Here is a 14856-nt window from a genome sequence, read left to right as displayed (position 1 = left end):
GCATTTTAATGCAAACCAGACGTTGTTGAGCTAACAATGTTGCTAAACTTTATTCAGTTTTCTTTGTACACGACACAATAAAACGTGTGAGAACATGTGGCAACAATGACTGGTGGGGCGGCAGTATGAAACACATGCTAAGGATATGTCATATGTACAAATATGCGTATGCAGGAAGAAACAGAGGCACAAAAGGTTCGTTGTCTGTGTTAGAGCATTCTCCGCGGCCTGTAGTCTCGTGCACTGCAATCTCGATTTGCCTGGCACGTGACTGGTAGGCTGTGTTTAGTAGAAAACCACAATGAAGTACCGCCATGTATACATGCTACACGCGTTTTCAGGGTTGCATTCAAAGTATACGCACATCATAAGAACCTACTACTGATAAAGAAATTATGTTTTCTAACGACAGCAGCTGCGAGATCGTTATTTTTTTTTTCTACAAAAGTAACAAAACTAATGCCACACACTCCCGTTGCTACACGCAGAAGACGCGGCCTTCAGTCGTATGACATGTTACTACACTATACTACCAATTCCTACTGATCACAAATATGAAGAAAATGTTTAGTAAGCTGGTTAGATATATTCCTCTTGTCATATCGAGTAAACATAGAACCGACACTGAGTCACTGCTCGTATTTATGCTTCAAGCACCGGTAGCCAAGTAAGTACACGGTCGTCCACTTCTACCTTGAACACCGCTCTGCGTGGCCAGTGCTCCGCGGAGCGCCTCTCGCGGGTGCCTGGGGAACGAGCGCGCAAGCGCAGTGACAGCTGTAGGTGGGGCCTCCGCTGCGTCGTCTGCTTAAGCGGCGGCTCCGCCAAGGCGCGCCTTGGCGGAGCCGCCGCTTAAGCAGACGACGCTGCGGAGGCCCCACCTACAGCTGTCACTGCGCTTGCGCGCTCGTTCCCCAGGCACCCGCGAGAGGCGCTCCGTGGAGCGCTGGCCACGCAGAGCGGTGTTCAAGGTAGAAGTGGACGACCGTGTACATGAGCCTCCTTTTCTACTGTCTTGCAGAACTGAAATAGGATGCACCGCTGGAAACCAGTAACGCTGCAGAGCTCACTAGGCGGCAGTTCTAACTTGCAGAACTTCGCAAAATACGCCACTGCGTGAAGAGGAAATAAAATAAAAAGGTCAGTGTTAACTGGTATTGAGATAAAAGGACCGAGTTTTATGCCATCATTTGCCTGACTAATGTATTTACTTTTAAAATTAATGCCCTATAACGCATTCTCCGAACGATGGTAGAGTAAGTGCGCAGCCGTCGCTTCATCTACGCCTGCCGTCGTAGGAGATAGGCATCGGAAGCGTAGGAGTCGGAACGGTCGTGTGCATCAGAGTTCACCAAGCACAAACGAATTACAAGGTTCCGACTATCTCTCAAAACCACGCTGGACGGCAGCCCGCTACAAGGGCAAAAAAATCACGCGGAAGAAAAGTAAAAGCACTACAGAGGAGCTGCACTGCGATGGGAGCCTATGTGCACTGAGTGTCTTGATGCAAGTGAACATGGATTTGTCTACAAGGTGAGACACTTGTCAAAGCCATCATGGATGCCAGTGCATTCCTGTGGCAGCTCTCCTTAATGTGTGCACGTGATGTGCTGCAGACGGCAGCTTGGCGATTATACTCGCGCGGACAAACCTACGGCGGGCGACTGAACCACTTTTGCAGGATATATTTTCTGGTTTGCACTAACACATAATAGCTGCTAACGTGTTCATACGACTCTTCTTCTCTGCAATGCGTCCTAATGTGCGCGTACGAGGGTATGGACGATGATTATAGTGGTTAACTATAATCCATTTGAAAAGAACACGATTTTGTCTTAAAGTTCGGTCTGCCATCGTCCCTGCAGTCTTGATCTTGCCTTTCTGCTCTGCCTGCTGGCGCGATGTGTGTACACGACGCTTACGTTTCATGGCATTCTTGTTTGCATGACGGTGAGGAAGCTTCGCTATATTTGGCCTTTTACGAACAAGAAAAGATATACAAAAATATAAAATTTCACAACCGAATGGCAAACCAATTCAGGCTTTGCGACTCCAAAGCAACTTTAAACGTTCCCAAATAGAGCTGTATCTAGCAAAGTCTGCTGACGTTTGCTTGCCTACAAGTTATACCTGCTACATCAAATTCCAAGTTGAAAGCGTAACCACTTCGTAGATCCCATCAAGTTGCTCTTCTCGACAGCGCGTTTTCCACTTTTGTCTCAGTAACTTACGGAAAATGAGAGTACGCACTGTGAAATAGCCACATATGCTCGCAGTACCATCTTTTTCTTTTTTTTTTTTTTTGCGATGAAATTACGCTACAGCCAAGCTGGATTATGTTTCTTGCGATGTGAAAGGGAGACCTACTTGCCGTTCAAAATGTCCTATGAGGTGTAGCTGAAAAGGCAACGTGTGAGGTCGGCTGATCTAGTGATTTTACATTTCCTTTGTGCGCGGCACAGTTTAAGTACATAGACAGCACATGTCGACTGCGGCACTCATCCGAGGTGTCATTAAAAAACTCCCGTACTTGAGGCTAGCACGATTATCGTGTTTGTTCAGCGCAACCATGCCCGCGCATGGCTGTTCCTTGTGGCGACATTTTTGTGCTCGAATGGTCTCCATATATGCAGGCTCGCCCGAAACATTCAAAGTGGTCCTGCAAGATTTCAACCGAAGACTCGGAGCCTTAGTGTCTTCTTGGAAGAAACGAACAGCGCAGTCGCTACCGGGCGGGCAATAGTATCCCCCCAAGCTAGAGCCCAGCCTATCAGCACAAGTTTAGAGTTCTGCTCGTTTGTTTCGTCCTTACAGCGAGCTAGCAGGATACGCGCACGCCTCATCTTCTTCGCTCCAGAGCCCTTATCAGCGGGCGAGCGAAGCGAGTGATGTCACAGTCTGGTCCTGCGGGTCTTTTGCGCACCCCTTTCGGTCAGCACCGGAGGAGTATGGTCGTCAGTAGAGCGTGGATCCTCCGGTGGACATGCGCGAGTTGTCCAGGTCGGAGCTGGCGCGGAAGCTTTGGCTCTTCTTCTGGTTGTAGAGCACCACCAGGAGGACGACGAGAGCCAGCGCAAGCGCTATGGCTACAGCCACCATGCTCCAGGCCAAAGTTCGGTACAGCGGCTCCACGTAGCCTGGAGGCGTGGAGATGGCGCCCGAACGCGAGTTGTCGCTTTCCCCGCTCCGTTGGCCCAGGAGCGCGGGCGAAATGCCCGACCAGAAGCGCGTCGCCTCGACCCGGTACTCGGGGCCCGGCTGAAGAGACCGGCCGATGCGGTACGCCGACACGTTGCTGGGAGTGGCACGCGGCCACGCGGGGTACTCGAAGTTTGGGTACTGTGGTGCCATTCTGCGCGAGGAAGCATGAGAGAAGGCCAGTTAACACTTAGCGCAGGCAGAACAACCAATCGGAGTTCTAACGAAACAGAATTCTGCTCTTGCAAATTGTCACTGTGGGCTGTTCTTTTTTTCTTTTTTTTTTTTTTTACGTAGTCTACCTCTTTCGGGCTTGCGGCAACTTTTTCCATTTCATATAATGCCCATTGTAACCGCAAAACAAGCAAGTCATGTTCTTCCAGCACGCGCTAAAGAAGCACCGGAGTCGCGTTCCTCCGAGCTGTCTCAAATATTTCAGGGATGGTCAAATACGCCACATGTGCGTAGCACGGCACACACTTTCTTTCTATACCTGTAGTAGGTCTTCTCGCTTAGTTTTTTTTTCTTTGGAAGACCATGGAGATGCCAAAGCCACAATCATAGAAATGGCAGCGTTTGAGTAGCGTAGAAAGACTCGCATTTTATTCTGAACATACTTTGCTGGTATCTTCAAGAGAAACCGCGGACGGAAGTATAAGTCATGCCTGGCAGAAGCTTGTGCTGGACCATGATGCGAAAGTGAGCTACACATGTCGGCCTTATTTGAAGCGCTGTTTATTCATTTTTTTTTTTTTTTTACGATTAGTAAGAGAAGTGTGAAACCGCCAGAGCACTCCAATTTTAAATATACTGCCTCAGCGCCCGCTCCAAAAAAAAGAAAAAAAAAACACTCGCACTGTTGCATCTTCTATGATCTGTAAATTCAAAGCGCAGAAGACAAGGGCAAATAGGACAAGCGCTCTTCTTGTAGAATTTTATGCAAACAGGTCCAACAGTCAATTCTTAAACTACATCCTAACGTGTACTCCGCTAAATACAGATTAAGCTCACGGCCTTGCTATCTTCTGGTTTACGGCATTTGACGCCTTCTACGAATGCAGTTGAGGATCAAAAATCACGATACTTTTTTTTTTTCTAGAGGCCACGCTGCTAAAATACACAGATGGGGTATGGATGCATTTGCTACGTGCACCACTTAGGATGCAGGTAGCAAATCAGAGGATAGCAAAAGTTGGAAGAAACATTTCGGATATATTTCGTACCCGCTTTTGGCGAAGTCTGTCCAGAGGCTGATGATCCTGCTGCTCACGAGCGAGTCGAGGCTGGAAAGCGGCCGCAGTCCGTCGGCCGTCACGTCAAATAGATAGATAAGCTCATCGCCATTCGACACGCCTGCAAAAGAGAAAATTTAGCTCTCATTTCAAGGGAGGTTAGAATAATGGCATACACATACCACATGCGAGCTTTCGATGACGCGAAGGCAGCAATGAAGTATAGTGCGGCCTCTTCGTAAAGATTGTCGACATTTTGTATAATTGAAATTTTTAATAAAAACCAGCCCTAGCTATATGGTACAGAGCTTGGCTTTGCAATCGAAGTCAATGACTGATAACATATATTCTAGACTCGTGAAACGCACTTCGCCCTTTTCACAGAACTTGTACAGCTTGCTCTATAGACTACAAAACTTATTTTCTGCCCTGAAATTCGCAGTTCTCATAGTCTTGGTGTGCCCAGTGTTATTCAATGCTCTAAATGTTAACAGGCAATCGCATATGCAAGCTATTAGCAGCCGGAGAATGTACACCTAACACATAAAAAAAAAGCAAAACTTAGAAATCCGCGATAATTTGTGCACAGTATCCTGCTTGCATTTACTCGGTCTGTATTTCGACGCGTGGACGACTGCCGCCGTGATGTTACGCGCACAATTATTAACTCGATTCATAGGGTAAACTGGGACACTGAACACGAACAGAGTGAACGATTGCTTCGAGCGCGTTATCATTATTTGCCCGGAAGGCGAGTGATATTTGTGCCGTGCCGGCTGTGCCTGCGTCGGGAGTTCCGGACAACGCACCCAGATCGTAGGACTGCCTCTGGAAGCCGAGTCGTGCGTCCAGCAGGCTGGTGTCTCCTCGGTACTCGAACACGTACATGTAGGTGGGCGACTCAAAGCGTGAGTACTTGGCCAATGCCACCTGGTTGCCCGACACGAACATGGCATCCGTCGACATCTGCATGGGGCGGAAAAAGATTGAAGGAGTGCCTCTGCGCACACTCGTTTCTAGCTCGAAGCGTACATTTGCGTTCCTAGCGGTAGATAGGTGAAGCTATACGTGATTAACGCAATTCGGCAATTCCAGTGTCTAGAAACTGCACTGCTCATGTTCTCCTTCTACTACTACGCGACTCTGGCTTGCTATTAATATTATGGGGATTAATGCCCAAAGCGACGCATGGGCTATGACTGTCGTAGAGTATTCTAGATTAATTTACACCACCTGGCATGGTCTAACGTGCCATGACATCGCACAGCTCATGTTTTTTTTTTCTTTTTTTTTTTTTTTTTTTCAATTCGTCTCCATCGAAATGCAGGCTCCGCAGCCAAGATCGAACCCGCGATCTTGGGATCGGTAGCCGAACGCCAAAGCCTCTGCACCACCATGGCAGGTTGTTGCTTTGCCTGCTTCCAAGTTCCAAAAGTAGAAACGATTTGCTGGCTGTCCCATGTCAAAATGTGGTGACATTAATGGTCAATTCGCTCAACTTAGCATCTGCGTCATTTAGATGCCAACTCGCGAGCCCCTGGCAGTATGCTCTCGATGTTCCACTTAAACTCAGTGTGTTAAACTCAGCAGAGGAAAACTTGAGCGCTAGGTTAGGCAAAACGCGGCAAGCAACCAGCGCATGTTTGATCCTCCGGTGTCATTCATTGCGTCGCCTGCACGATTGAACACAGCTTCATGAGTCAGCCATGCAGAAAATTCTGCAAAGTTGTTTCATATACGAGTATCATACACATCAACAGTTGTTTTCACTTCTGTACATCAGCCGAACGTGTCCATCATGCATCATGCTATAGGGGCACCTCTGCTGGGGCTCTACTGAACGCCGGACTGGCCCTGTAAGCAACGAGCATTGAGACGTAGTTACAGAACCCGAATAGCAGTATATGTTAAAATTTGTCTCTATTCCGAAGGAAACTAAAGCAAAAGAAAGGGAGTGCGGCTTACGTTGATGAAAGCCCTGATGATAGCTCCGGTGTCGAGCGGATTGATGTCCCGGAAGTAGGTCTCGTCCACAGCGTCCACGACGTCCGGCGGAGGACGGCTGTAGCGCAGCGCACTGCTCAGAAATCGCGGGAGCAACTGGTCGCGCACATAAGTGGAGCTGCGAGCCGATCGATCCCGCAGGTACGCAGACAAAACTGGGAACAGAAGGAGAGAAATCAATGAAAGTTGGTTACGCTACTGGTTTGGAGAATGAAAACAGCAGCTTTTTTTTTTTTGCGAAAAAGTGTCGAAATTTGCCTCTTCCAAGCGGTAACTATTAGCAGTCAAATGACGTGAAGTTTTAGAAAGTGCTGGCCTCGAGAAATTAGTTCATATTGCAGGCATTAACTTCATTCAGTAGATAGATCCGGCCACGGCGGCCGCTTTTCGATGGAGGCGAAAAGTAAGGCGCCCGTCTGCTGCGCGATGTCAGTGCACGTTAAAGAACCCCAGGTGGCTGAAATTTCCGCAGCCCACCACTACGGCGTCTCCTATAGCCTGAGCCGCTTTGGGACGTAAAACCCGATAAACCAAACAAAACCAGATAGCAAGGAAGTATCCGACCTGGATTTGCTCTTTACAAGATAAAGAGAATAAATATGGCCTATGCCTATGAACAGCCTCAATTGCGTTGGCTTGTAAGTAAAACTCTTCTGCTAAGTACTCAGCTCTGCATTACGAATGCAAGACATGGAAGATGTCCAATTTTTCTGACAGCCCTTGCACAACGGCAGCACACTCTCCGGGCGCCATTTTTGGGCGTTTTCTACTGGAAAATCACGAAAAACTTCCCCAATGCGAAAGCAAACGAAAGCAAACGAAGGTCGCCTCATAAGAACGCCCCCACTCCCGCTTCACTGGAGGCGGAAATTCCTGTTCTTGAAGCTCGACGCGGTCTCCCCAACTGATCGGACAAACGATTAAGTTACGTACAGTGCCGTCCACTCTTATTTTGAATACAGTCCCTGTCTACAAAGTAACATTGCGTCCGACGCAGCCGCATATCTGAGCAAAGTGATTCAAGAACAGAGGGACATGGAGGTGGTGCTTCGCACGGTGCTTCGCTTATATTCAATGCGCGGTCGGGTCGGACGCAATGACGATTTGGAGACCGTAACTGTGTTCAAATTAAGAATGGGAGACCCTGTATATATACGGTGGCCCCGTTCGCTCGTTCTGATTTTCTCACTTCACCAAGCAGTTCAGGTTCACCAAGCAAGAATTTAATATAAATGGGCCCATTTCACCTGCTCTCGTAAATGAGACCCTGTGCTGCAGCCACCTTCGTCCCCTACCTTCCTTCCCCTTAACCTAGTTCGGCTCGTACACCCTTCTCCCGAGCTACAGATCTTTTGAGGGTCAGGAAATGTTCATTTAACCGTTTTACAGCTTTGAAGCGTTCTTCTCTGCACGGCATGGCTACAAGCCTGTTCGTTTCGCGAAGTTTGAAACAGACACCTCGCGCCTCTAGTGATCGCCAGTGGGACGACGCCGCGTCAACTCACCGGGGAAGAAGAAGGCGGTCTCGTCTTTGTTGACGCCGGCGATGAGCGGTACACGGCGGAACTCACCGCGCTCGAGCATAGCGGCCGGCTCGTCCGGCAGGAACGCTCCCTGCGGGTTGAACTTCTCCACCACGGGCGCCGTCCGCACTGGGAAGTCGCCGAACACCTGCGCCCAGCGTACCCGTCCACAGTTCCGGTTCACCAAGCATTACCTATTGGCATACGCGCGTTAAACCACCGGAATTCCTTCATTGGTTCATGCCACTCGCGTGGTGTGCGGCTTCTTCGGGCCTTCTGTGTAGCGCGCAAAGCATCAACTCGCAATTCTTCCACTTTTTCTTTATATAGCGTACGTTGCAAGTGCACAGTACGGTCGCGAATTTATTCATATTTTTTTAGCAATTTTTTCATGCTTCATTACTTCCAAACATGCTCAGAACCACACACAAGTTCTGCGTGAACAAATGCTGCGTTAGCTTACCACTTGGTTTCATGCCGAGCTTGGTACGGTGTTTATGGCGTATAACGTTCGTATAGTTGCGAAGGTTCATATAGACGCCCGCTCTTGCATAGTTAAAGGACGGTAATCAAGAAAAGATTCTCGCAAAAGTGTTTTTCCGTTCTCTTCGTTGTAGACCAGCTGGCTTGTTCCATCAATTATAATATTTTAGGCAACCGCTTTAAGAAATGTCTTTTATCCACCGCGCGCGATCCTCAGAACAGAGCCGAGCGATGATAATGGGTATGAAAGAGGTGAAAGTTCGCTCACCCTGCGCACAGTATTTACATAGACGGGAGTTATTCATTCTTTGCCAGGGACGGGGCTGCCGATAACTCATCTTTTTCCAAAATCTTTCGGTTGCGCGGCAGCCCCTTGCAGAGCTCGCGAATGGCGCCCTCGCACCGTCTTGAGTGATGTCGGTGAACGGGGCGGAAAGAAACGGCGTTTCACGCACCTTGCTCTCCTGCTGGATGCGCAGGAACTCGCTGCTGGGCGTCTGCATGAGGCAGTCGATGAGCGCGAACGAGGGACCGTCGGCCGGGCAGCCCGCACCTTGGGCGACGGTGCGCTTAAACTGCGCCGGGTCGGGTTCTATGCTCCAGTCGCTCAGCGGGCTGCCACTTTCGGCAATGGCCCGAACGAACAGCCCTGCATGCCCACAAGGAAACGGTTCAATCACAGACGCACGAACGCTCGCGAAGAAGGGGTGAGAGCCGGAGAAAAACGCACCACGTAGAGCGCACGAACGAATTATAGTCAGCGATTCCAGGCATCGCGATGATCCCAACAAAATTTCGGGCGAAGCTCCGCCTGCAAGGGCATGAAGCGACAGCGTTCATGACTCCCGTCAACGGCTCGCTCCCCTTGCGGATGATCGTTCGCGCACATGCATTGCTTCTTATTTAATCAACAGCTCGTTATAAATTAACTCTGTATCTCCAACAACTGATTAGCATAAAGTGGTAAGAATTATGTGGAAGGCCAACCGACGTAGATATAAAGCCCCGCTTTAACCAAGCTTTGTGAACGTGCCGCGTGGCTTGGGGGTGGCCCGTCTGACTCAGTATCCGATTGTCCTGGGTCCGATTGCCACCCCCTGCCATATGTCACGCAGACTCGTGACGTCACGCAACCCGCCGACCAATGATTGTCCGACCAGGTAACCTGTCGACTACCCCCTTCCAGAGACGTGCACGTGACGTTTCGCTCACGCCCGCGACGCCGCATTTTCTGCAAAACGCGGTCGTTTCACGCTGTCGTGTCAGAATTGCCCTTTTTATGTGATTGCCGTAGCGCCGCAGGAATTCTTGCCCAGCAAACTACAATATGTCGTCTTCGAGATTCTTTTCGACAGTGGTCGTTCACTTCCAAGGAGCTGACCTCAACCTGTCGAAAAAGAAAAAAAACTCACAATTTGCTCCGAAGTTCTGAGCGGTTTTAGACAGTGAACCTTTTATGACAACATCAATTATTGCAGTAGGATAGCGTTTTGTGCAGTTACAACAAAAAAGTACGACAGAAATACGGACTACAGAAAAGCACTACGTAACTAAAAACAACACAGCAAAATCTGATGTTACGACTGAACCGGTGAATATTTTGTCGTTTTTTTTTTTTTTGGCTTGGTGCGGTAGTCTATTTCGTCAGAGAAAGAACGCTAGCAGACGACGGTCAAGGATGAGAAGGACGCACACATGCGCTCATGTGTGATGCGCATGTGTGTGTCCTTCTCATCCTTGACCGTCGTCTGTTAGCGTTCTTTCTGTGACAATGATTAACGAACTCGACCAGCAACATACCTTGTTCAAGTTGATTTCGACTCGGCGGGCTGTAACGTAAGGAGCTCCTCAAAGCTTGGCTATGTTACGTCCCGATAAATGTGCGCGGTTAATTGAAGGTCTTCCAGCGCGGCGCACCCCTACTAATTCGTTGCTCTTACTTATCTGATACAATCGTTCTTTCACGCTCATTTGAGCCGAAGTGCTATTACAGCCGGGCACTCTTGAAATCGTCCGAACGTTTTTATTTTTGAATCACTACAGACGACATCTCTTTGGAACGCGCGCTCGTTCCTGTTACACTCCATTACGGCCGCTTCTAGTGACCCACTAGTTCCCCGCGATAGGTAGCCATCACAACGCATCGGCCTCAATTCACCTACTGAAACCAAGGATCTTTTCCCTCTAATTTCAGAGGATATGATGAATAAATGTAATGTGATTATATAATATATATATATATATATATATATATATATATATATATATATATATATATATATATATGGTGCAGTGGTAAGACGCCCGACTACTCTGCCTGAGTACCCGGGTTCGCACCCGACCTCGGCGGCTGCGTTTCGATGGAGGCGAAACGGAGTGGCGTCCGTGTGCTGTACGATGTCAGTGCACGTTAAAGATCCCCAGGTGGTCGAAATCTCCAGAGTCCTCCACTACGGCGTCTCTCATAGCCTGAGTCGCTTTGGGACGTTAAACCCCACAAAACCAACCAAACCGAAAGTGAGATTGCATAAGCTTTCGTCAGTGATTTCTCAAAGGACGAGACGGAGAGGAAACAGAACGACGCTGAAAAGCCTGTCACATTAAAACAGCGCTAGAAACAAGACAGATAGGAAGACAAACACACGAAGACAGATACGGATCTTCCTATATCTGTCCTTGTTTGTAGCGCTGTTTTAACATGATGTCCAACCAACTCGCCCAACAATCAACTTTGCTGAAAAGCCGCTGAGCCGAGAAATTTTGTAAGGTTGGGTGTATTGTTTTACTCTTAAGAAAAGAAAAAGATAAGAAAAAAACTATGAAGAAGGGAAAAGGCCATCTCCTGCAGCTGAATTGTCTCTGGCAAGCTACTTTGATGCTTTTGTTCTAAAGAACGCTTTATATATATGTTGTTATTTTTTCTGGAGTTGAAGACAGACGGAGGTGAGCGAATGATTGGTGGGTGGCGCTTCTGGGAAGTGTAGACCTACCTTGCAGAAGCTTCAGACAAACGATGAGAGCCTTTTCGCCAAGCACGCCGCTTTTACTGCGCTCGCATGCAGTAAAGTAAAGGCTTTGGCTTTAATATGCGGCCAGTAGACGTAGAGAAGTCTCTGCCCTAAAAGCGGGGATGAAAAATTAAGGGGACGCCCAAGCTTCGTCCTAAGAGTAAACGCGATAGAGCCTGTAACACCTTCTTTTCATGGCGCTGAGGCCGTTCCCTTTTGAACGGGTGATCGCACAAAGGGATCAGACCAATTAAAAAAAAAAAAACTCCAAAGGCTAAAAACCAAAAAACATCGGGTCCCGAAGGTCTTGTCCACGGTGCAGTCTTCGATCTGTTAACGCATTAACTAGCTGTTAACGACTAGTCCGATGCCCCGCACTTCCTGATGTCTCTCTGCGTCGCGGCGGTCTCACTGCTCCCGGCGGCCACCAGGACTCCGCCGTATTTTCGTACACTGCACGAAATGAGCTAGGGAAATTCCACTACGTTCACTCTTCCGGATGACTCAGTCACGCCTTCCGAGAACCTGAGATTTTTTATTTTTTTGTTTAAGTAGGTTTTTGGGGAACGGACGGCGTAAAATATGTCTAATTGCAGTGGACAGCTACACGAAATTTATAAATTGGTTTAGAGGAAAGGAAAGGAGCGCTATCTGTCATAATTGCCGGCGGCAATCTCGCGCCATACAGAACAGCCAGAAAGGAGCACCCAACACCACACAAATCCCTCAATAAGTTAGAAGAGAACATCCTTAGGAGACTACAAACCAACACATACCCAACACCAGCTAAATTACACCTGTGGTACCCTACACTATACTCTCCGCAGTGCCCACACTGTGGAGAGGTAGCTAACCTCTACCATATGGTGTGGGCATGCCAATTTAATACCTTAGTTGACCCCATTCCCAACCCCTCGGAGGAGCAGTGGGAGGCTATTCTGCTCAGCGATGATCCTGACCGTCAGCACTGGCTGGTGAGGAGGGCCAGCGCAGCAGCAGCAGCCAATGGACTACCGGACTAGGCGGCCCACCCACATGTTCTGAAAATACTGAATAAACACAGATGTTTTCAATCAATCAATCAATGCCGGCGGACACCCAAACCACGTTGTGAGTTAACAAACGCTGCCTCATCTACAGGCCTCCGTTTTTCCTGTCATGGTCCGAACACTCCCGACAAAACTCAAGCCGAAACTTGGGTTCAGGGACGCGTTTCAAGTGAACGAGCTGTAAACCCTCAAGCTCGGAATTTGCTGCACCGCATCACTTGTGTTGCGTCTGTAGCTGCATCAGATGTCGAGACGAAGTTTTCACAAATTTCTCCCGAAAGATCGTGACTGTGGTTTGGTATCAGGCACTGGTCGCGTGTAGCGAGTCAGGCTGACCTTAGACGATCCTAGACAAATTGGACAATGGCCTCAGCAGGTGCGCTACCTCCCTGCACTTTTATTATACGATTGTGTTCCTTCAACTAGGCTAATCAACACAGAAAGAAAAACAAGTTCTTTTATTTACAGAGTCTAGAGGCGGCCATCAAGACTTGCGAATATTTCCATTTTTCTTCGCGAGCAGTGGAAACCCAATAAGTAAAAATAATTAAATGACAGCAGTCCCGCTTCCGAAGCATATAGCCATTCATCATATATAGCATATAGCATATAGCTAGGTCACGGTAAAATCTGCTATGAGCGTCAGAGCTCTCGCTCTTGCTATACGGAGCGCTGCAAGTCTGTAAGAGCGTGCGGTCAAGTATCTTCTACATGGAAGTCGGCCAAGAATGTTCCTATTCGTAGGTCTGGCACGCAGCCAGCAAACCGCGCCTTCTTCCGGCTTACGCATAATTCTGCTGCTGAGTTGTGTCACAGAAATGACAAAAGAGATGAATCACAAAAGGATGACGCGGGATTACAACACTGAAGCATGTGCTGCCAACAAATAGACATCAAAGCATATTGGCTATCAAGGATGCAACTGTTCTTCTATACTAACGCAAACAACATATTTAAATGATGACGTAAATGGAGGATGACTATAGGCCCCAACTAATGTGTGTTCCTGCCAATAGCTCACAAAAACCTTTTCGTTTTTTTTTTTTTTTTTTTTTTTTTTTTTTCACTGGCACACTGCCCAAAGTATCACTATGAATATTTGGTTGTCAGCATATTTCCTACGTTATTAGGGAATATGCATATTGATTCTAATGGGCTTTTCTACACCCACAAACTCTGAGCTTCAAGATATGAACTCGGAAATATGAAGTTACTCCGTCACTTTCCTTTTATTAGGCCGAACCATGAATATACATGTATGCACCGCCCAGAATGCCTAACCTCAACTAAATATAGAGTCTCTGGAAAATATGAAAAAAAAAAAGCAATTACGTTTATACTGAACGAATTCTGAGGACTCGACTCTCTGTCCAAAATTATCAAGTTACGTCATGCACGTACCCTCGAATATATGCAGAAAGCAATTATGACTTTGGTTCCATTTTCGATAACAAAAGAATGAGCTCGCAATCGGCCCCCGTCCTTATCTTACCTTTCTATTAACAAGGCATACGCGACACTAACACATAACTACCTAGGTACTATGATCGAAGTAACAGATTTAAACTATATTGTTTTGTTAGTGCAGTTGTGTTAGCAGAATGAGTTGCTAAGGGTAGTTTCGTACAATCGTTTATGTGGTTATGTTGCGCAGATTTAGAGATTCTTCGAATTTTTCGATTTCTTATATATTTATTTCATTTATTTTCTAGTGACCCTTTGCTAGGTACCAAAGGTACCTAGCAAAGGATAAATAAATAAAGGATCGATTAATAAGCCAATCTACGTTAGCACTATTCCAGCCTAAATCGAAATGTGCTTGAATGTGGAATAATGGACCCTTTGCAACTGGTTCATTCGGGTTCAGAAGTTGTCTGAATGAGACTATCTATAGATATTATAATGAGTCGATGGCTCTTTGGTTCTCGTAAGGAGGGGTTGCGCATCTATAAATTTCGAAAGGGCATGGTTCATGTTTTCATCCATGTTTTGTTTCATGCTTTCAGAAAACTTTACATTCCGAATTTTTATGCGATATCGTTAAATACCCAGCTCTCCAGAGTATCCGGCGTCGAAGTTTTGACCGCAAACATATGGGAATTATTTAATGGACATTATTTATTGGACTGAAGAGGGGCTTACTGGGGGTTATTCGGAGGACTGGAGACGGCGACCGGTGACACACGGCGATCGTAGAGTGAAGCACAATCTCGTCCGAACAAGACAGTCCGAGTTTCCAGTGCGCGCGCCAGCTGATCGGCCAGGAACCCAGCAGTCTTCATCGTCGTTTGAGTGGGCGCTGAATCATCTTCTTTCTTACAGGACATTAATTGATGGGCAGGTGACATGATCGGCCACT

At 47.5% G+C, this 14856-nt stretch overlaps 1 protein-coding gene across 1 annotated transcript in view; it reads right to left on the bottom strand.

The window, feature by feature from the left end:
- Positions 1-2283: 2283 nt before the first annotated feature.
- Positions 2284-14856, bottom strand: part of LOC146202254 (cocaine esterase-like) — a 58301-nt gene continuing 45728 nt past the window's right edge. Inside the window, exons 5-10 of the mRNA XM_084588051.1 lie at positions 8896-9089; positions 7940-8105; positions 6396-6589; positions 5240-5396; positions 4422-4551; positions 2284-3352 (exon numbers count right to left, since the gene is read on the bottom strand). Coding sequence (XP_084444177.1) covers positions 2956-3352; positions 4422-4551; positions 5240-5396; positions 6396-6589; positions 7940-8105; positions 8896-9089 — 1238 coding nt within the window. The 3' untranslated portion in view covers positions 2284-2955. The remainder of the gene's footprint in view (positions 3353-4421; positions 4552-5239; positions 5397-6395; positions 6590-7939; positions 8106-8895; positions 9090-14856) is intronic.

Source organism: Amblyomma maculatum, chromosome 1 (genome assembly GCF_055883805.1).
Source record: "Amblyomma maculatum isolate TAMU_Amacu chromosome 1, ASM5588380v1, whole genome shotgun sequence".
NCBI lineage: Eukaryota > Metazoa > Arthropoda > Arachnida > Ixodida > Ixodidae > Amblyomma > Amblyomma maculatum.
The sequence above is the reverse complement of the archived record's forward strand: the minus strand, read 5'-3'. Positions and strand labels throughout refer to the sequence as shown.